The sequence below is a fragment of the Lutjanus erythropterus genome, chromosome 3 (assembly GCF_056507025.1).
Source record: "Lutjanus erythropterus isolate fLutEry1 chromosome 3, fLutEry1.hap2, whole genome shotgun sequence".
Classification (NCBI taxonomy): Eukaryota; Metazoa; Chordata; class Actinopteri; order Lutjaniformes; family Lutjanidae; genus Lutjanus; species Lutjanus erythropterus.
This window is the reverse complement of record NC_139319.1, coordinates 20,175,804-20,198,096: the sequence shown is the minus strand read 5'-3', so window position 1 is coordinate 20,198,096 and position 22,293 is coordinate 20,175,804. Positions and strand designations below refer to the sequence as shown.

The following is a 22,293-nucleotide window of genomic DNA, read 5'->3' as shown; positions in this document are numbered from 1 at the left end:
TGAAAAACTGATGCTCTAAAGGATGATGTCAAGGAGCTCTGGCAAAGTTATTTCAATTCATCCTGAAGGGGACATGAATTCCTGAATGGCATCATGACAATCTGTCCAACAACTGCTGAGACCTTTTACTAAAAAATAAAAATGTCATCCTGCTGTTCCATAAATCATCAAATTCATTAGGACACATTCTCTTGTGACTATGATTGTATGCACATCAATTTCAGGACAATCCATCCAATAGTTGAGAGATTTCAGTCTAGTGGTGGACTACATGCCATCCATAAAGCCACACTGACAACATGTCTGAAATAATCCACAATGCTTTGAGGGATGTCAAGTTTACACTGATTTCTCTGGAGATAATTAATTGTGTGTTGTACTGTGGTATATTGTACATACTGTACACTTAGCCTGAGCAATACATTATGGATTTATCAATAGTTTTAATTATGGTGTTATGTTCTTACAATGACTTAGTGTCAGGTGTAATTTGCTGTCTTTTTACTGTTGGGAACAACATGATTTTTCTTTTTTCTTTTGATGTACAAATACAGATTTAACCTTATTCAATTTCCCATGCTATGATAAAATTAGAAAATAATTGTCCCGGTTGCTCTCTCTACAGTCATTTGAATTGAGTTGGCAGCAGACTGTATTTTGTTACTGTGATTATTGTCGCATGTGTTCATTACAGCCCACCTCCCCATCCCTCTCATCTCTGTGTAGAACCAAGGTTGACAGACCTGCAGTATGATACAGACATGAGGACAGACGATCATCTCTCTTCTGTACAGGTGAGTGTCATTGTTTACAATTTTCTGGTATTGCCTGATGTGAACTAGTAAAATAAAGAAACATTTGCATTTAACTTAAATTGTAAAAAACCTTGTTTGAAATACTAACATCTGTAAATAAGCTAATTTGAGTCACATAGTAACTGAGCAGCTCGTCATAGAATTCGTTACACTTTATAGTAGATGTGGCTTTTTCAGAGTTGAAGTAACTGTGTCATCTAAATGAGAAAAAAATATTTTATATACCTGTCAATGTGTATAATAAGATCAGAGTAATAGTATTGATTTGTGCGTTGCAAAAGATGTGAACATGAAGAATACATTTTCTCTTTGACCAAGCTGAACTTCTAATCTAATCTTTTAAACAATATATGTTATTATATCATTTCCAAACATTAATAAAAAAGACAGATAGGAACACAATTTTTAAAATGACAAATTACAGTTTTATAAATTTGACAGGAAGACATTTCATAAAGCTTGCACTAATGTTGTACTAGTTATTGTCTACTTGCAGTGCAAGTCACTAAACTGAGAAATTGGCACAATGTTTTTTGTGGATAATAACAGAGAGGGGGAATAGTACAAATTTAAAAGATTAAAAGACAATTATTTTTGCAGGCATGATTTAACAGCAAAATTAGAAGGATGATAGGGAACAATGGTGTGCGTGGATGAGAGGGGGGTGGAGATGACTGCCCCTACCCTGCTGAGTGCCGAAGTGCTCTTTGCTCTGCCACTCTAACACGCAGCACCTCCACATGCTTCCATTGAATAAATGATCAATATGTCAAGTAGATAGATAGATAGATAGATAGATAGATAGATAGATAGATAGATAGATAGATAGATAGATAGATGACAATGTGTGATCGTTCAGCTCAACAAGTCTGCAAAGCCAAACAAAAATCTACATTTTCTCTCAGCATCATTTTCCTGTCACCATCAGTCCCTGTGGTGTTCATTAAAATCTATTCCAAGTCAGCTGGAACATCTGCTCCCTGTTCACACCAGTGGCACTCGAAACTTAATGTTATTCTCTTCGTTACAGTCATACGTGTTCGGCTGTGTGACGTAGTGCAATGTGCAATGCATGAATTCAGAGGACTAAAGAAATAAATTCGTAACTGTTTCCCTGTGGGAAAACCACTGAAATTAAATAAATTACTAATATTATCTGATAAATGTAACATGCAGGGTTCATATTCCTGAATATCTCTGTAATAAAATGTGAGTGAATATTGTTCCACTCTAACAGACCTGACTGATTTGGAGAATCCCCTGCCCCTTCAAGCAACCTAATGTTTTATGCGATGCTTTAGTGTATTTCTTTTGCTTTGGAAAACACATGCAGAAAGTGATCATACATCATTCCCCTCATTATATCAAGATCGGTGTTGATGACAAGAACATCTGGTTTTGTTCTCTACACCAAACAAAGAGATGGCATTTTAGATACGGCAACTACGCCACACACACAGGGCTTTTCAGGCCCAAAGTCTCATAGTCTCTTGTGATTTGTACGTCAAACTAAAGCTCTCAGTTTAGAGTTTAACTAATGAGAAGTTACCATGGAGCAGCAACTGGGTCTGAAACAAACACAATTCTGGGTGGTGTGTCCACTTTTTCACTGTTAATGTACCATAGAGCAGTGGTTTGAAATGCCTCGCTTACTGCAGAGCCCAAAACTCTCATTACTTACAACAGTATCTGTGTGTTTTGGCAGGTTTGATCAGACCATGGATAACGGCAGCTTGGGATTGCTTGGAGATGTTAACACATCTCTTCAGATTGAACTTCAGTCTTGTGCTACGTTGAGGTATCAGGCCTCTCGCATTTTCCTGTATGCCTTCCTCTCTGTTGGTATCATCTGCACAGTGGTGGGCAACTTCCTTGTGGTCTTGTCCATCGCCTACTTCAAGCAGTTGCAGTCACCCACAAACTCCTTCGTCATGTCCCTGGCAGTGGCTGACTGCCTCGTTGGTCTGGTGGTGATGCCTTATAGTATGATTCGGACCGTGGAAGGATGCTGGTACTTTGGTTTCCTGTTTTGTCGGATTCACTCCAGCCTAGATGTCATGCTCTGCACTGCCTCCATATTCCATCTCAGCTGCATTGCCTATGACCGCTACTATGCTGTCTGCAACCCACTACTTTACTCTTTAAAGATGTCCCACAGTCGAGTTGCTCTACTTATTGTCGTATGTTGGGCTGTTCCCATGCTCATCTCATTTGGTCCCATAATGCTAGATCTCCATATTGCCGGTGTGGACATCCTGCTCCCTGAAGATGTATGCGTGTTCTTGGTCAATCGCATTTACGCTGTCATGGCCTCCTTGGTAGCCTTTTACTTGCCTATGGCCATCATGCTCATAGCCTACTGGAAGATCTTTAAAGCTGCCAAACGGCAGGCCAGACAGATCACCGCCATGGAAAGTCAGATGGCCGCTGGAGTGGGCAAGGACTCAAGCAAGAAACAAAAACACCGAAACACGATGAGGAGGGAAAAAAAGGCAGCAAAAACTTTGGGTATCATCATGGGAGTTTTCCTAATTTTCTGGATGCCCTTCTTTACTGTCAACATCGTGGACCCGTTCATTGAGTACAGCACAGAAGTGGTTGTCTGGGATGTATTTTTGTGGCTAGGATATATCAACTCATCTCTAAATCCTTTCCTGTATGGTTTCTTCAACCGTTCCTTCCGTAGGGCATTCCTCATGTTCATGGGCTGCAGGGTCTGCCTGCCTGGATCCTCCCCTGGGATGGAGCTATCGCACACTAGGAAAGAGGCAAATGAACGTGCAAATCAACCATAAAATAAAGATAGTATCTGGAAATTTTTCTGTAGGCATACAATGATCTGTGAATAGCAAAGGCTTATGAATCAATGGCACTATTCACCCCAGCCACAACTTTTTGTCAGCAGCATGGAAAAATATGTTTGAATCAGGAGGAATTATAATTATGCTAGAAGAAATATTAGTGAGGTGTGACTGCTACCAACCATGCCCTCAACCATGATGTATGAAATCACCTCTTTTCCTTCTGTGTGGTGCGCTCTGTGGCACAAAACATTTGATTTTGTGACAGAAAAAGGGGTCTGGTTTAACTCTGCCACAAATGCCTTTTAACAAGAACACAAGAACTGGATTATGTCCATGTTTTGCTCTGGCAGGACATTTCCCCAGTGTAGGAAATATCTGATAAAAATTCAACCAGGGTCAGTGATCGTGAAATACAGGAATCTGGCAAGATGGCCATCTACCTGCCACTGTAGCCTTTTATTATGTTTATGCCTCAAGCATACAGCTGGCTCCATGTTGATGTCATATTCTACAAATAATTGCTCTTTATGCATATAGCTACAATCAAAACATTTTTCAATAAAAGAAAGAAATAGATCCAGGAGGAAGGCAGAACAGATGGGGCCCAGAATTCCTACAACTGACAATAATTTGTTTTTCAATCTACATGCTAGTGAGGAGGAGGCTCAAATTGTGACTAATCCACAGATAACAGGTTTTTATTGGAGAGAAAACAATTTCAGATACCTAAAAAAAGGATGAGAAAAGGTTTGGAGGATGAACAAAGCAAGACTTGAAGAGGCCACATCAAAGGCTACACACACTCCACTACGATGACACAACGGAGAAGTGCATCTCAGGTAAAATCTTCATTGAGACATTTCTGCTAGTCCTTAGACCGTTTAGTCATTGCTTCAAAGTTATCTATTAAAATCTACACAAATTTAGACTTTTACTATTGTTACCTAACTTGAATCTGTCACATAGCTGTATCACAGAGACTGATAATAATGTATGCATTTATGAAAAGAGTTCAAAGACATGATAGTAATATGTCTCTTGCCAACACTAAGACACATGATTTGCCATCACTTTCAGAAGGATAAAAAAACAACAAAAAACACAGAGGTCGAGCTGAACTCAGCAGGGGTGCCAGGTCTTCAGACGACTGCCAGAAAATCAAAACGTCCTGATGAAACCTGCAGATAAAAGTGAACGTGCACATGTTTGGAGGTAAGTGTATAAGATGAAAGGCACGGCACAAATCTGACTATAGCTTCACTAGTTACACAGTCACTGCCTGAGACTGCCTTCAAGGTACAATTTGCAAGAGAAGGAGGATCAGTAATGGGTGCAGTTGTTGAACAGGTTACGGCTTTGGGCAGGTCTAATGAACATGACGACTTAGTTCAACAAAATCAAAGGCTAGCCACTTTTTACCTCATCAAATATTCAGAAAAATCGACTTGATCCACCAAATATGTCATCTCAATATTTTATATTAGGATAAATCCACACCAATTAAATACAGTGCTCTGCTCCTGCAAATTGCATCTCTATAGACGTTTCAAGCAACTTTGTTTTGAGCTGAAATATTGCATAAAATGAGCCAAACACTAGAAGTTTTCTGCCCTTTGCAGTTTAAGAAGAACTCATGCACTAATAAATTAATGAATAACCTGAAATTGAAAAATAAATACTGATGTGGCTTGAATGTGTATAATAATATAAGTGGCACTCATCCAAATCTGCGTCTTGAGATGGAAATAAACTGGAATTACAAAACTTTTGTAAGCATAATGTAGTGCCGAAGCTTGCCTTGTGAAATAACCTCTCATGACTAAAAGAGAACTGACTTTCTCCAGTATTATATGTGTTGTATTGTGCCTGATAACTTAAATTCTGGTAAAAGTTACATAAGAGGATGATTAAAATTTGTGAGTCCAAATTGTTCTGCAAGTCTGAAACAATGTTCGTGAAATTACTTTTAAAATTCAGCATATTTTACTCTTATTTCACTCATTTTATATTTAATGTAATTTAATTGTTTGTGATGTGACAGACTCGAACTATCAACGTAAATATTCAGTATGAAGTGACTTTTGTAACTTCCAATAACATTTTTGTGCTATTAAATCAAAATAAAAGAAGACAAATAATTAGTACTTTGTAGCAAGACTGTGATGTGTTTTTCAGAGCTATAAATAGTATAAAAAAATGAGTAACACACCTATCAAGTTTCATTTAGTTACACCAAGCTCTCTCTCCTTATTGTGATTGTAATAAAGCAGTGACTAGTGTGTTATCATAAGGCAGGATTACTTTTGTAAACTTGCTTGCTAGATGACGTCTTTGGGTTATTAATAGAAATATGAAATGAGATTTTGATTGTTCTCATGCACAGATTGCGCTCTAAGATGTGACAGACTGAAGTCAGGAGTCACAGAAAATAATTTAGCCAATCTAAAAATAACAATAAGTAATATGAGTCCTCAAGCTGTTGTGATAAAATGGCAGGTGGTGGATGACGGAGTGCAGGTGTGTGAAGGTGTGCTTATTTTATCATTACATGTTGTAATGTCAATATAAAATATACATTATTTATTTTAAAATGTATTTCGAATTTTGATAACTAAGACAGAATCTTAAGTGTTGTTTGAAATGTCTGTTGAAACACCTAAATCAAAAATGTATTTCAACTATGAGAAATAAATGCGTATCACATGTGAACTGATCGCAGACAGGTAAATGAAATGCATCCCATTTCTAAATATTTCCCTTGCAACATGTTGCTCTTCAGATTTATTTTGCGAAAGTGCTGCCACATTCTTATACAGCACAGTAAAAGTATGGATTATGTTGTGACATATACTTCTAACATGATGACACAAAAAGCTGTAAATCAGTTCTTTAATATTCTGCGTTGGAAATACTTTGGAAATACTTGTAAGATCAGGACATTTCCTTTGATCAAGTCTTTTTCTTTTTTTTCAAGTTTTGTGGCAAGTTGTAGGCAATGAAATAATAAATAAATCACAAGTTGATGTTGTAGAAATACAAAATGCAGTATATAAAAAAAGAAATTTTTTCAGGATAGTCTGAAGACAGATGCTTAGCATTAGATGCGTGAGATAAAGAACTGAAATTTTTTACCAGTTGACACAAATTATGGGAACACCATAACATGCCTAATGCTGGAGTGAGTTGCTGAGATGATATGCATCATTTTAGAAAAAAAACAAACAAGAGCAAATAGCGTCTCCACACATACATCTAATGTACCTTTATTTCAGTTGTTTGCGAACTGTATTTCTTTCATCTGGCTCTAATAGTAAACTTGACAACTGACTCCACTCTTTCTACATGGCCTGTAATCTTAATCTGTTCATAAAATCTTATTCACTGTTATTTTAGTTATTTCTTAACTTTTGGCCATCGCTTCATCCTTTCGTGCAGTCTTAACTGTGCTGCGCAGGCTGTAAAACTGAAGTGACACAAATATAAAGGCAGATTAATTCCAGCTAAAATGCTAAATGCTGGTTTTGCTTAAAGCTAAAAAGGCCGCCAACCTATCTCAGACAGAGCTATGGGCTGTGTTTCCATAGTAACACACAATTACACATGTTGACAACTGACAAAAAGAAGAGAATATGACTCAGTTTGTGGTTTAACGTTGCTGTTAAGTGAGCAAGGAGTGAGGAAAGAGTTTCTGCCATAGCCGCTCACTGAAAGTATATATTATTTTTCTATAGCCTCACTCTTATTGTAATTTGCAACCTAATCCTGCAAGGCACAGAGGTACCCGGTGCCCAGAATAGTCAAAGACCAGACAGCTTTGTGGAAATAGTGAACTTAGATGTTGGTTTGCAGTCTGTTTATTACCTTCTAGTCAAAGTTGAAATGTGTCTTTGTTAAAGTGCACACAAAACAAGTCATGGCAGTAGCTGTCTGTTTGGTGGACTCTTTTTCTTTGTGAAAGTGCAAACTGCAAAAAATGTAATCAACACATGGCAATGGAAGGCAGTGACTTTTATCACTGGAGTTACAAAATTGCTTTGATAGAGTTATGTTTTTGTTTCAAGTCTGTTTTTCTTTTTGAGGGACAGAAGGGTGAGTGAGAATAAAAGAAACATGTTTCAAAGGGAATTTATAAAAGACAACAACAAAGAGCACAGAGTATTTGAACCATGACAACAAGCTTTTGTTGTTGTTGTTGTTGTTGTTTTTTGAATATTGGTTTTGGAGGTTGTGTTTTTATTTCTACCATTCATGTCTGGATTTTGAGAGTACATCCTTTATACTTGCAGTAATTGGTGCTTTAATTTCTGTCCTGGCATTGGCAACCATGTTTTTGCCTACTGTGTGTTTCAATCTTTCATGGCAGAGGTTCTCAATTTTTTCACAGCCGAGGACCCCTTACACCCTCGTGTACTGGATTTATTTGACATAGCCTCTTTTTTTTTTTTGGCACTTCTACTCAGTAATTTCAAAGGACATCACAATAGAAATCTATTGGAAAGATAATAGATGTATGAAAATATTTGCACCATGTAAGCGCAAACAATTATAGATACACACATAAAGAGTGTGTGTTTCACACTCACTGCATACATAAAAAAAATGCAGATTCTGATTATTTTAAATAATAAACAATAAAACAAGCGGGAGGCCTTCATCCCTGTGGGGACTTCAAACAGTTTCAGGGGAGGCTCAGTAAATGGTAATGAAAAAAATCACATTACTCAGTTATTATACTATCAAAAGTAGATCACATAGAATAGCCTAAATGTGTGTGGTTTGGTTGAAGAGATAGTCCAGACATGCAGTAGTTTTGGGGAATATTAATGTTTTTATTAATGTTCACCTTCAGAGTTAGAAACTAATAAATACCTCTGAGAAGTCTGAGGGGAAATCCTGTAAGAAGTCTGAAGTAATATTAGACTCAACTGCTGCATGTCTATGGGATCAAGTAAAATAAGTATCCCATAGACATCTAGGAACTGAGTGAAACTAAGCAAGTAAACTAAGGGGCCACAGTCGCATACTTTGAAAACCAAGGCAGTATAGAATAATATTTTGTACAAATAATTATTTTTTATATGTCATCATACTATAAATTAATCAATTAGAAAACTGAGCAAAAATCTTTTGAAAAGTTGTTTACCTTCATCTCTCTTTCATTTTCTTTTGTTTTTCTCTGCCATTTATTCATCAAAATGAATTTATGACGGAGAAAAGTAATAGAGAAATAAGGAATAAATTATCCTGGTTACAGATAGGAAGAAAAGTAAGAAATTCAGTTGTTTGACTTTCCCCTCTGTCAAGACTTGAATAAACTCACAGTGGAATGAGGCTAATGACAGGAAGCAATTTAGATTTATTTCTCTTGATAAAGTCTCTCGCTCTCCTTCTCTCTGTTTCTGCCTGCAGCTCCAGCCTCATTTGAGTGTTTGTGTCTGTTACTCTTTTTGAATTCCTAAAGTCTTTGTATTTGTTTGTCAGTCAGCACTCTTGCTGCTCAGTTCACTTTGCTAAACACACGCACATGATATTGATTTATTCCAATGATTTTGATTGGTACTTTGTCAAATTTGCTTCCCAAAAGCTTGACAGGTGAAAAGGTGCAGGAGGTAAAGCAAACAAAACAACAGTGACATCTGCTGGATGGGGCAGATTAAAAAAAAAATCATGAATCAACTTACAGTGGTTCCTTGGCTCAACTTTTTTTTCTCCATTTTATTTTGCTCTTCATTTTACAAAAACACAATACATCAAAAAAATACAAAAAGCATGTTTATTTCACATCACCACTCATTTTGCCAAGTCGATCCATGGGTTTCTAACAAGTGTACATATCAATGCCAAGTTAATTCATAAATCCAAGAGTTAGAATAAATACTGTGCAGCATCTTTATTCTTAGCTGGCCTCTTATCTTTACAATGCCTTGTCAAAACAGAAAAATGGTAGATGAAGTATCATAATTAAATCTGACACATTACATTCGATTAAATCCAGACATTGTGACAACAATAAAAATTGCACTTATGATGAAATTTGCTCTGTTAGAGCTTCAAAATACTTGTTTCAGTTCATGACAATTGTACAGAGCCGTCACTTCAGTGGGAGTCATCACACAGTGTCAGCGGGCAACTAGTTAAAGACATGGAGACTGTCTGACATAAAACCTAAAGAAATAAGTGAGAGTTATGTGAAATGTGGGCTGTAAATTCTTGATGCACAGTGCTTCCAAGTGACAGCAGTCACACTCAGTCCAAAGATTTAGCTATGTTGGCGTTCACTTCCGAAACGTGGCAGCTCACAAGTTTCATCTCAAATAAACATGATGGGAATGACTGAGATAAAGTTTTAGTCATTTTTGTGCTGGGATCGTGCCATCCTTCTCAGCCCACAGCTTTAATCAAGCTTTGATCCTCCGATAGTTTGTGCACACAAAATTATGCCCTATCACAGTCTTTCTTTTTGGTTGGTCCAATATGACTCTCTGAAAAATAAATAAAAGATTCTCTGGTGGCCCCCTAAATGTCAGTCTCTTTCAGGCCGTAGCAGTCGGCCAGATCATAAAACTGATAACCACTCTGCTCACAGTTGTAAATCCCCATAGAGACAGTGTCCACTATATCAATCCGGCCCACTCCAGGTGTGGCACTTTTTCCCGTCCCTCCCTTGATTTTATTTGACAGATTGTTCACTTTCTCTTTGAGCTGGAAGGAGGACTTCTGCAGGGGTGGAAACAGACTCCATCTCTTGAAACCCAGCGAGCGCCCTTTGCCCTTGTGTAACAAAGAGCTGCCACAGGATTCATGCGCACCATAGCCGGGCTTATAGTCTCCCCTCTGATCCCTTGTCATTCCTTTGACAGCTGTCCGCCACTTCTGGTCGTAGAAGCGACGCAGGACCCTCTGTCTCTGGTGACACTGGCACCTGAGGAGCCGAGTGAAAGCGCGCTGGAACTCTTTGCTGGAGCAGGGGTAGATCATAGGGTTGATGCAGCTGTTGAAGTAGCCCAGCCAGAAGATCACCTTGAACACAGATTCAGATGGCTTCAGTGCCGGAAAGAAAGAACCTGGAGGGACAAGGAGGGAGATTTGTGAGTAAATATAGAATATGTGCACGATACTAGTACAGTATTTTGCTTTCATTGTTCCATGATGAATTTAGAATCCGTGAACATGTCAAAATATCCATAAAATCAAGAACAATTGAAGCAAATAGGTATTGTAAGACAATTTAAACTGAGGGTCAACCAGTCTGTTTTTTTTCTTTTCAGCTTGTGGCACATCATTAATTCAGGATATATCATAAACGTATTTTAGCTATACCAAAAATTAATGATGCTTACCATTAACAAAATAGCTGGATTCCAATTATATTAAAGTTTATTTCAGAACCATGTATTTGCTCAGCTTTTCTGAAAGCAGAACAGAATATATGTAGAATATAAACTTTTTTTATCTGTTCATCAGATGCAAACATTAACATAATAAACATTAACTAAAATTATAAACATTTATGTACACAAACTCCAGCTTCCAACATTGTAATCCAGCTTGATGCATATCAATAAATGTATGAAGTAACTGTTGAGTAATACATGTTAACTGATAATCTAATAAGTGTGAACCATAAAGTCATATAAAGTCAAAACAACTTGATCATTTGTTAATGATGAGCATCATGAATTCATGATACATCCTGCATTAATTCATGCATTACATCATTAAAATCATGCATTAATTAAGCATTACTTAAGTATATGATTTGTATCCTTATTGTTAAGTGTTACCCAACTTTTAAATTGTTTATCTTTGTCAGTTAATGTGATTTTGAATCTGCTCTTCTGCTGTGTGAGCCAGACACCACAAACAACACATGAAGTGTATGTGCACCTGTATTATGCTATTTTGCTACATATGGTCATTTTTCATCCCTCTGACAGTTACGTATTCATGGCACATTACTTTTGCGGTGATTTATTGTGCTGCAGCAGCTGTTTGGTTTTGTTTATTAATAAGAAGAGAGAAGGTTGTGACATTTTTTGGACGTTTATTAATGGGACAGATATTAACACCAAATGCTTCAACCACAAGCCCCAATGCACATAACTCTTTTTATGATGAGTAGAATATGGGATAATAAGACATTTTATTATTCGTGCTCAGCATTTAAATTATGTCTTGAATAATTTTAATTGAGGCACGATTGTCTTACATTAACCAGATGGATAACAACATGAAGAGGACTCAGTTTTTTCTCGGAGAGGACATTGTCTTGCATGTAATCCATGTACAGCGCCTTGGCTTGTGTATGGGTTTATTCAAACCCTATCTTTGTCATTAGTGTTAGTATGATGAAAAATCCTGCCATGGACAATTTAAAATATTCTTATTGTTTTTATTATTTTATTATTAATAATAAATAATTATAAACAAGTTGTAACACAGATTTCATGCATTGTTGTGGGGTCACTATTGGCAAAATATAGTTATTGCTTTCTACTGATCAATCTTTTTTTTTTTAATCACATACTTTTTTATTCCTACTAATTAATCTTACTAATGAGTTACTACCATTTTTATCTGGTAAAATGAAGCCTTACTGTAAAGAGTGCAGTGGTGTCTGCTGGCAGTGTCATCTAAAAATACTGTCTTTTCTGATTCTCAGTATGACTCATCTATTGTTTCCTGTTTCTATTCAGCTGCTTCAATAACATTTCCACCATAGATGTTTGATTTTTGTCTCCAACCTTTGTGTATCTGGTCCCTGTCTTTTTTTGTAGATTCTAAATAAAGTTCATTAAAAATATTGCCAAAGCCTTGATGGACAAATCTTGTCATTTGATATGTTAATTTGATGCCAAATGAAACTTTTCAAATTTTAAATGAAAATTTCAGAACTGTCTGATGAAGCTGACAGGTGTAAAAGCTGCTGATTGAGAAGACAAAGTAAGCTCAGTAAGCAATGAGGTCAGTACAGATAAATGTGGGCCCACTATGTGAGAAGCAACAGGTCACTGTTTCCCTTTTTACATAATGTATTACCTTATCAGTGATTTATTATGGTTTGCAGCCTAATTAATAACCTAATTATAAATCATTTATAAGGATAGCCTTATTGTAAAGTAGCACCATGAGATGTAACAAAAACAAAACCAACAGAGATCTTTTAACATTCTTACATATAACATTACAAATGGTAATTTACCATAAAATGAGAACATAAAAGTGTCTGTACAGCTAACAATCAACCCAAGCCCCAGCTGCTGTGCTCATTATATTATACTTGCTGTGGTCATTTTAGTTTGACATGCTAGAGTATGACATGCTGTTTTTCAGGGATGTTGCCTTTCCCTATTGCTTTCTTGTTCTTGTCTCCCCAGGCTTGGATTTAAGGCACTGTTGACCCTGGACACAGATGCAAAATATCACAGTGCTAATATTATTACTGTAGTGCCTCGGTCCAGAAGTCCATTTTACAGTTCAATTCTGTTGGTACAATTCGGCAATGTATGAAATGGCTTGTACGTGATTGTCAAAGTAAAGGTTTCATGCTATTTTAACATGAACATACTGTGCACTTGCTAACAAATGCAAACAGGAGACGTGTACCATTTATTCTGGGACATATACTGAATGATAAAACTGAGTTATCAATCCAACTAATACATTTTGTCTGCAGCATGTGTGCTATTTTGTGTGTAGCATCTACATGGCTTATACTTTGCTTTTATTTCTGTTAAAAGACTCATCTGTAAACCATGTGTGACTCAAGACAGTTAAAGGTTAAGATTAATAAAGTGATTAAAGGCAGTGATTTATCCATCGATTCTTCTTGCTGACATTACATCACCTTAAAGGCTGACAGCAAGTGATTCACCACTCTGATGCACACTCCTTCAACATCATGACAACAGGTAATATTTTTTCAGGGGTTTTTTGTTTTGTTTTGTTTTGTTTTGTTTTATAGCTTTTGAGATAACAGTGTCTTTTAAATCTGATGTCTGCCTGATGATTGCTTTTTTAAATATTTTCTGAGGATGGGATTTTTTTGAAGTTCACCTTGGCTCATATCAGAATATAAATCATAGAGCCAACCTACAAATCAGTGTTTTGAATACACACTGAAGCCTGTCACGGAGTCTGGGGACCAGCCAAGTGTCAGACTAAATTTTGTGATCGCTCTATTGTCTGAGCAGACAGGATCCTGATCGGCCCATCAGTTACAGAGCTTTGGGAATTATCATCTTGACATTTAATGTTCTGTGTGAAGGTCAATATTTGATGCAGAGCTTTTGAAAACTCATCCTCACCATATGGCCACCAAGGACCAAGCCATAGCTCAGTGAATACTTGCCTAATTTGTAAAACACTCTGTGTATGTGCAGTAAACCTTTGACCAAATGTTATACTGTCAAAAATGGCCCTGGATTTTGTTGGCCATAAACAAGAATTTGTTTTTGCCCAAAACACTTCCAGAACAGCCAACAAATTGCACACTATTCATGACTGAATGAAAGCACACACTTTGCTTGTCAGCTCTATTACATGTTTGTGTTTTGATTTTGAATGAATTAAACTGAACAAAGCCAGGATAATTTTTACCTGGCGAGCTGGCCAGAAAGTAATGAATGTATTATTAGTTTTACTTGAAAGATTTTTCATTAGAACAGGCTTGATTTCTTGCTGTTTGCCTGCCAATTAACCTGCATTACCATGACTACACATTGAGTTATTAAAGTGAGAATGTCAACTTAACACTATATATAATTTCTTGCCTCTGTTTTCAGCATTTAGAGAATCTGAACCGTGACTTAAACAAATCACAGGTCTTCTCAGACTGGGTGCTCCTATTGGCTGTTCTACGAGTGCAGCTGCACGCCCTTCAGTGAGACACTGAATCAGTGGCTGAAACTCTTGCAGGAAAAGAGAATCTTAAAAAGAGTCTAATGAGCAACATGCTCATCCGAGGAGTTTATCAGTTCACTCAGTAACTTTTGACTTCACCCTCAGTCGAGTTCATTCACGTCTATTGTGGGGTTTTGCGGAAGGCCAAGAGGAGCAGGCAGAGCTGAAACACAGAGCCAACAGACAGCTGCTCAGAGCTGGGGAGCTCTGCAGGAGAGGGTCGGTAGCAGATTGGAGCTTCTGGAGGGAAAAAAACCCAACACCAAAGACCCTCTGATGCCGGCTCCTTTATTGGCAGGAGGGGAGCTCAGAGTGTGTTTGAACTTTTGGAATTAAAAATAGGATTTATTTTAACTCCTGTGTTTCAACTCTCTGCAGCAATGGCAAAGAAATTGTGGAGTCACGGACTGGCCAGACGAAACTTTTTAAACTTTGAGATGAAAAAGCAGATTCATTTTCGCTTCTGCTTCTCAGCCCCTCTGCAGCAACAACCACTTTTAAAAATTTAAAACTTTTAAAAAGTGCATTTATGATGTTTGCTTGTAAACCTGTGTGCAGAGCCCAACTCCCCTCCAAACAGACTGCGCTCACATCATGGCGACCACGGCGACCACGGCCGAACCATAATGAGCATCCTTTTCTCACCCTGAACAAGCTAGTGTGATATTGAGCTTGTGTGTGCAGGAGAGCAGAGAAAAAGATGTTTTTAAAAGTCTCTTTATGTTCAGCTCTTAGTGCTTCTGTAGCTCCACACTGAATCTTTATGTTTTGAAACATAGTTTCTCTCCTCTGTTGGTGCTTTGTACTCTCAAGTGACTGTTTTATTACACAGAGTTGACATGTGTCTGTCTGTGCTCACTCGTGTTTGCCTCAGTAAACTGTTGTGTGCGCGCATGAAGTGCGTGCTGCTCGTCTGGTAGGAGGGCCTCAGGATGGACAAAACGAAACTTAACTCAGAGACTCAACAATCAACTGTTTTTCGGCATCCTACTTACTGCAGCTTTAAAATCAAAGTCAGTATTTTGAGAAAGTTTATCATTAATTTAAAGGATTTTCCTTTTCACACTGATCGTACTCGATAATCTTTAAAAGTAAACATGTTTTTTTTATGTATGATTGTTGAAGCTTGATGCAATCAGCAGAAGTAAAAATAGCTACAGGCAACAGAAATATCAACATATCAGCAACGATCTTTTTAAGTCACATAAAAGCTTCAAAATTCACAAGTGGGATATTTACTGAGGTATTTTATGCTTTAGAGAAAAATGCAACAGTGTCTTGCATCTCTGTTTAAGGTAGAATAAGTAGATTTTATTGGTTGCTACTTAAAAAAAACACCAGAAAGAAACTTCAAGTCAAGTCATTCCCAGGCCATCAAATACCAATGTATTTGGTCGGCCATGGGTGATTAATGAGAGGGATTATTTTTGAATGAGTCTGTGTGATGCTTTTTGGGAGAATCCTGCATAGCATGCCCTTAACTACAGATCTTATTTCAGGCATCTTAACAAAAACCTATTCAGAAAACACATTGCCAAGGGAACTTGGAGTGCTAATATGCTAACTCAAATCTGGATGAGTTAGGACTCATTCATGCAGGCCTCTATTGTAGCAAAAATGATCCTAACAAGAGTTAACAGTGTCTGTGCTGAGGACTCATTTCAGCTGCAGATCTGCTCTGTTACTGTTTACAGCAGCAGGACAGACAGTGTATGTGGGAGCAACACAAAATAAACCACAGTGCACTGCACCCATATTCATCATAGTGAAGGAACATGTCAGAAAGTAGAGGTGGAGGTAAATTACAATATATCAGCTTTGGCTCCATAGGCTGCAATACATGTCAGTCATAATATTTCATTACTGGTTTCTTTTCATGGGATTTGTTAATAAAAAGAAAAATTTAGAATATCACCAAAGTTATCCTTAAAGGAGAGACAGCCTGATTGAGTATAATACACTCACAAATGTAAATTGTATGGGTTCCATAAAATTAAATGATCTGAATCTGTCTAAACTGCAATAACATTAAAATTCATGATGATATTAATCAGAGTACACGCATTTTTCTTCTTTAAGTCTCTAAGTATACATTTACTGCAAAGCAATGTAATTCCCATTAGACCAAGTGTATTGTTTCATACACAATATACCAATAAAACAAAGAAAGTCTACTGCCATAATAAAACGTCATAATTTGAAGCTTGAAACATGAATGATTTTGAGCAATAAATAAAGACAAACAAGCCAATTATTACATTGCTGAATAATTCATATTAAAAAGCTTGCTCTATACTCCCAGTGCAATTTGGTTCTGCCTCTTTATCCGTCATACTGGGAGACAACATTCAGAGTAATTCTGAGAGGCTATTTCTCTTTATGGCAAACAACTATTCATGAGTGCGGCATATTAATATAAGCAAATGGTGTTAGAGCTCTCTCACTGGAGTTTTGGATGAGTCAGACTACTTCGTGTAGATTTGAATCATCACAGAGATCGGGCCTGATTGGCACAAGGGGTGCTAAAAGTACACGTCTGCCTCTCAGCGAAAGGTTACTCATTGATGATGTGTCTCCACAACATACCGACATCAATCTGTCTGACTGACCAAGTATGGCTAAGCACGGCTGTAGGTTGTGACTGTTCCACGCAAACAAACAGTCACCTCTTGTAGGGATGAATCCATAAAAACAACAGTGTAACAGTTTATTGATCCCTGTGGAGGCTTTATGTTTTAAACGACTTCCTCTGGGGTGGTCACAGTTCAGGATCAGATTGCAGAACAGCATGTCTGAATGGATTCAGCGGGACAGATTCTTTCCAGCAAGGAGCTTTAATTTCTGAGCGCTCTGAGTGTTCATTGGCTTTAACAATCACATCACAGCCATAAAGATACTGCAGACACTAGTTTAGATAATGAAGGTGATCTCAGACCGTCTGACTTCTTTTTTTATCATGCAAATTAGTGGCTTCTATCATCTACAATGAATCATAAATTTAAAATTCAAGATGTCGTCAGACCTATTTCTCTCAGATAATTATTCTTTTTGGCAGTGCTCCCTTTTGTTTCCTCCTTTGAATACAGATTTTTGGAATAGTGCCACACTGAGAATCATGAACTGTTTCAGACTTCCGATCCTGGATGACGTTTCCAAGAGCAGGCTGTACTATAATATGATAACAAATGCATCATATGCTAATGTTAATGAAAATGACATGATTAGAGATAGTTTGTTATAATCAACTCAAAACGCGTTTTAAATTTGCCTCAAAACATATAAAACAAGAGCATACTAGTAATATAATAATGTATTTGTAACGTCCCTCTGTGTATATCGATTTGTACTAACATTTCAAATGTGTTTGTTTAAAGGGATAGTTTGGATTATTTGAAAATAGGTTGTATGAGTTACATGTTCATAGTCAGCGTATCACCTACACTAGATGGCACTTGACACTCCCTGTATGGAGACTGAGCAGGATTACCAGTGTCGGAAGCTAAGCAATGTACTGCTGTGGACAGTTGTGTGACCAACAACAACAAACCAACCAATCGAGGCAGTGGTAGACCATAAATTCCCATTTCTGCAAGGTAAAATTGCTGTTTTTGCAAAAGGAGTCTGGTTGAGTGACAGAGCGATATTTTTATTATAACCATTTCTCGTCAAAAAAAAGTCTTTCTGGTGGCAAAGAAAGTAGTGAAAATATTCTAAATATAGCATTAGGGCTGGATCAAATTTTAATACTTTTATGGCACTGACCAAATTGCTTCAATACTATTAAGTATTTAAAAATACCTGAATTTCAAGAAGCAAATATATCATTAGCATCAGTGAGCCATTAAGCATACAGCACACTTATACAAAGATCTAATGATGGTGGTGATTTGCTGCCTAAAGTTGCACATTGTAAAAGAGTGCAGACAAAACACTATTTTTCACTATGAAATAGGGATCATTGTTTTGATTTCTGACCATCAGATCTTTGGGCAGCTTCAGTAATGTGGAATGTAACTTTACTTTTGTAAACTGGATTCAATATCTAAAATAGTATTGTTCGGGAACCATTACTGAAGTCAGGGTATTGGCGTTTAAAAGAAAATTAACGATATCCAGCCCTATAAAGGATGCACTTACACAGATATAAGTTGTTTTTTTGGTAAGCCTTTTGTTTGGTAGCTAAAATACATTTTGCTACAGACCCTGTCCACAGCTGTACATCGCTTAGCTTCCTACATAGCACTCCTGCCTGCTTCTCAAAACAGGGGGTGTGTCAATTGCTATCCACTATAAATAACAGCTCCTCATACAACCCCAGTACAGATAATCTTAACAATCCCTTTAAAACTCATACTTTTTCTTTACTCATTTTTAATCCCAAGAGGAGATGGACTATTGGGATACAAATAAAATTACCCTTTTCACTATCCACTGAATGACTAAAGTGATTAGCAACAGCAGCCATTTCTTTTCTTGCACCCTCTCTCTCTCTGTCCCTGCAGGCTTTGCTCCAATAATTTGATTCAGGACATTTGGAGGTGCAGCGATACTGTGAGTACTGTGAGTGCTACACCTGATGATAAGATACTGGCCATTTGTCCAAAATGGCTTTCATGATCAATTGTGTGAAATATATGCAAAATTAAAATTCATGAGGCCACCATTACTGTGTGTGTGTTGTGAATACTATTACTTTGTGTAAGTGCAGCTTTATATGCACGTTGCATTCTTTAGTTTGATTTATGTATAGCTATTATGACTTGCATTGATCATTGATCATCATCATTGGCCTTTTCAACCACCTACTGATTATTGACTATATTGATTATTTCATCATCCTAACTGATATATCTCAGCCTTTCAGAACATATGGTCAGATTTAGAGCAGTTCTTAACATACCTCCAGCTTTATTCTTCAGTGCAAATACTTTTGTAATTTCAAAACAAATACAGTGCCTCTTATCGGGTTTTACATTAGTGTGTGAGACTCTTCTTAACACAGGCTGTCTGCTGTAAATGATACATGTGTGATGGTTGCAATATGATGGGAACATTTAGCTTTTGAGTACTCATTACTGAAGAATGTCAATCTATTATGACTGCTCTTTCAAAAATGTGATATTAGCCATCTGAAAAAAACAGGCTCCCAGAAAAATTACAGGCATGAAAGAAAACAAACCACATTAATAGTCACATTGCAGTTTTGACCTTTCCTGACCGAAACATTTGTTTTTATAACATTCTAACTATCTTTTCATCAATTCCCGGCAGTTAAAATAAACAGTGAATGAAATCCAGTAAGTGATGCCATTTTCTGTTTTCTGTCTCTAAATCTGAATGTGGAGGTTTTTGCAGTTGATGTTGTAAATTGCACGTAACATCTGTTTTTGTCATTTGGTCCATAAAATGTCAGAAAATGGTGAAAAAGGTTGATCACGGTTTCCCAGATCCCAAGATGGCATCATTGTTTTGCCTGCAGATACTTAATTTCAAGATGACTCAAAATGATTAATTCATTATCAAAATAGTTTAGGCCATAAATAAAACACTTGACAGCTTATCAATTAATTGATTAATTGACTAATCGTTGCAGCTCTAATATTACTATGAATGTAAATGCCAATACTACCTTTCTAATTAAGTTTATTTTGGCTTACTTTTTTAAACTTATATTACTTCTACTGTTATTCTAATGGGCATCGCTGTTTTGCATTTAGTCCTTACACTCTATATTTTAATATTTCACTTTACATTTAAAAATCTTTTGTTTTTTATTCTGTTATCTAAAGCACAAGAATTTCTTTTGAGATTAATAAAGTCCTGTTTTATTTATTTAATATAAGCTCATCTTTAACCGTAGTTTGTTGATTTAATGTTTGCCACTCAGATTGGATATACTTAATTCCATAAAGGGAAATTCGTTTAGCTCAGTTCAGTTCTATACAGAGAGACAAAACAATAAATTCAAATAAGCACAGCATAAAACATTAAAAACATTTTTTAAACGAGCGAAGCTTTCAGCAATTTATAGAACTGTATAAATCTAAGGGAGTCTCGGGAGGAGCTGCAGTCTGAAAATCTGAACCACTCCAAGTGACGGAAAAGCATGAATTACTCACATTAAACATAAATTAATTACTTATAAAATATCTCACGTCACGCCAGCGATTTACATTCACCACATGATGAGTCAAGCAGGTGTTAAATCATTAAATCAAGTAGGATACTTGAAGGCATTTAATGCGTTAGAAATGTCACTTTTGATATGGAACGATATTGATGCTGTACACCTAATGTTGGAGAAAGCGCAAAGACGCACTGGTGCACATTTTACGCTGGACCACAGGCGGCAGAAGTATAAAGTTATAAGACATACCAATCGGCAGAAAGAAGAAAAAAGGCAGCCAGCACAAGATGAACATCCCCACGACGATAGCGAGGGTTTTGGCAGCCTTCTTCTCTCTAGAGAACTTCATGAGCCGCACCGAGAGCGAACTTCGGAACGGGTGGTTCTTGCTGCTCTTGGAGCTGGCCGGACGCGCGTCCTCCAGCACGCTGCGGCAATGTATCCGGAGCACCACCTCCATCGACTTGTTTCTCTCCCGTTTAACGCCCGCTTCCAGGCTCTTGGTAGTCCTGCGGGCCACCACATAGACCCTAAAATACATGATGAGGATGACCAGGAGCGGGAGGTAGAACGAGAAGAGCGAGGAGAAGAGCGCGTAGCCGGGCTCCTCGGTGATCCTGCAGATACTGTCGTCCACCGGCGGCGGCTCCTTCCAGCCCAGCAGCGGTCCGACAGAGATGACCGTGGATAAAACCCAAACCAGGACTAAAATAGCCACAGCTTTCCTCTCCGTCATGATACTCGGGTACTTCAGGCAGTGTTTGACGCCGATATAACGGTCTATGGAGATGATGCAGAGGCTGAGGATAGACGCGGTGCAGCAGAGCACATCCACCGCAGCCCAGATGTTACAGAACACCCGGCCAAACACCCAGCATCCCAGCACCTCCAGAGAGGCAGAGAAAGGCAGCACAATAATGCTCAGCAGAAGGTCCGCCATGGCTAAGTTGACAATAAAGAAGTTTGTGACCGTCTGCAGATGTTTGTTGCACACCACAGACAGGATGACCAAAATGTTCCCAACGATCGCCACCAAAATAAAAACAGAGAGAATGATCCCAACCCCGACAACCTGCGAGTCCATGGTGAAGTTCGTGCAGGTCGTGATGCTGCCGTTTGGAAATGTTTGGTCCAAAACTGATCCATTGAGAGCTTCAAAATAGATCCCATCCTTGCTTTCGTTCCTCAAGTTAGTGTTTGTCATTTTGAAACGCCATAAAGAGAACTTCAGAGGAAGTTTACCTAAGAAGGCAGCGTGTCGGGCATTGCTTTCAGTCTCTCTGTTCAGCAAGAAAATCAAGCCGTCAAAATGTGACACAGGTCAAGTAAAAGATATGTGTAAAATAAAAAGAAAAAAATACTGTCCATATAGCTATATACAGATGCATGCATGATTAGAAAGCTGCAGAATTCTCACTTGAAAACAATGGAGGTTTTGGCTCTCTCTCTCTCTCGAGGAAGTAAAAGTATCATTTAATTATAATAATAACAAAAAGTTTTAAAAAATCAACAACACTGAGATCCATTTCCAGGCGTTTTTTCCTTGTGATGGTTTTCCATTGGTGGCACCCTCCTTTGTAACTGATCACAGAGTCAGAGCTGGTACAGCAGGTCTGAACCTCCAACAGCTCCACCCACACGTCAC

General features: G+C 37.6%; 2 protein-coding genes across 2 annotated transcripts; one reads left to right on the top strand and one right to left on the bottom strand.

The window, feature by feature from the left end:
• Positions 1–2,533: 2,533 nt before the first annotated feature.
• On the top strand, positions 2,534–3,610 carry LOC146329938 (5-hydroxytryptamine receptor 4). The gene has a single exon (XM_084712960.1). It carries the CDS (start codon positions 2,534–2,536, stop codon positions 3,608–3,610), a length of 1,077 nt encoding a protein of 358 aa, XP_084569086.1.
• A 6,140-nt stretch (positions 3,611–9,750) lies between these two features.
• adra1d (adrenoceptor alpha 1D) lies at positions 9,751–22,086 on the bottom strand. Its single transcript, XM_084715318.1, has 2 exons — positions 20,898–22,086; positions 9,751–10,683 (listed from the first exon to the last, which is right to left on the bottom strand). The coding sequence occupies exons 1-2, from the start codon at positions 21,850–21,852 to the stop codon at positions 10,136–10,138; spliced, it is 1,503 nt and encodes a 500-aa protein (XP_084571444.1). The 5' UTR covers positions 21,853–22,086; the 3' UTR covers positions 9,751–10,135.
• Between the last annotated feature and the right edge of the window lie 207 nt (positions 22,087–22,293).

Bases quoted from the DNA above. Each gene is read 5' to 3' on its own strand.
- LOC146329938 (XM_084712960.1), top strand. From the start codon at position 2,534: ATGGATAACGGCAGCTTGGGATTGCTTGGAGATGTTAACACATCTCTT.
- adra1d (XM_084715318.1), bottom strand. From the start codon at position 21,852: ATGACAAACACTAACTTGAGGAACGAAAGCAAGGATGGGATCTATTTT. The intron at 10,684-20,897 runs GTATGTCTTATA...TTGTCCCTCCAG, and splicing joins TTTCTTCTTTCTGCCGATTG to GTTCTTTCTTTCCGGCACTG.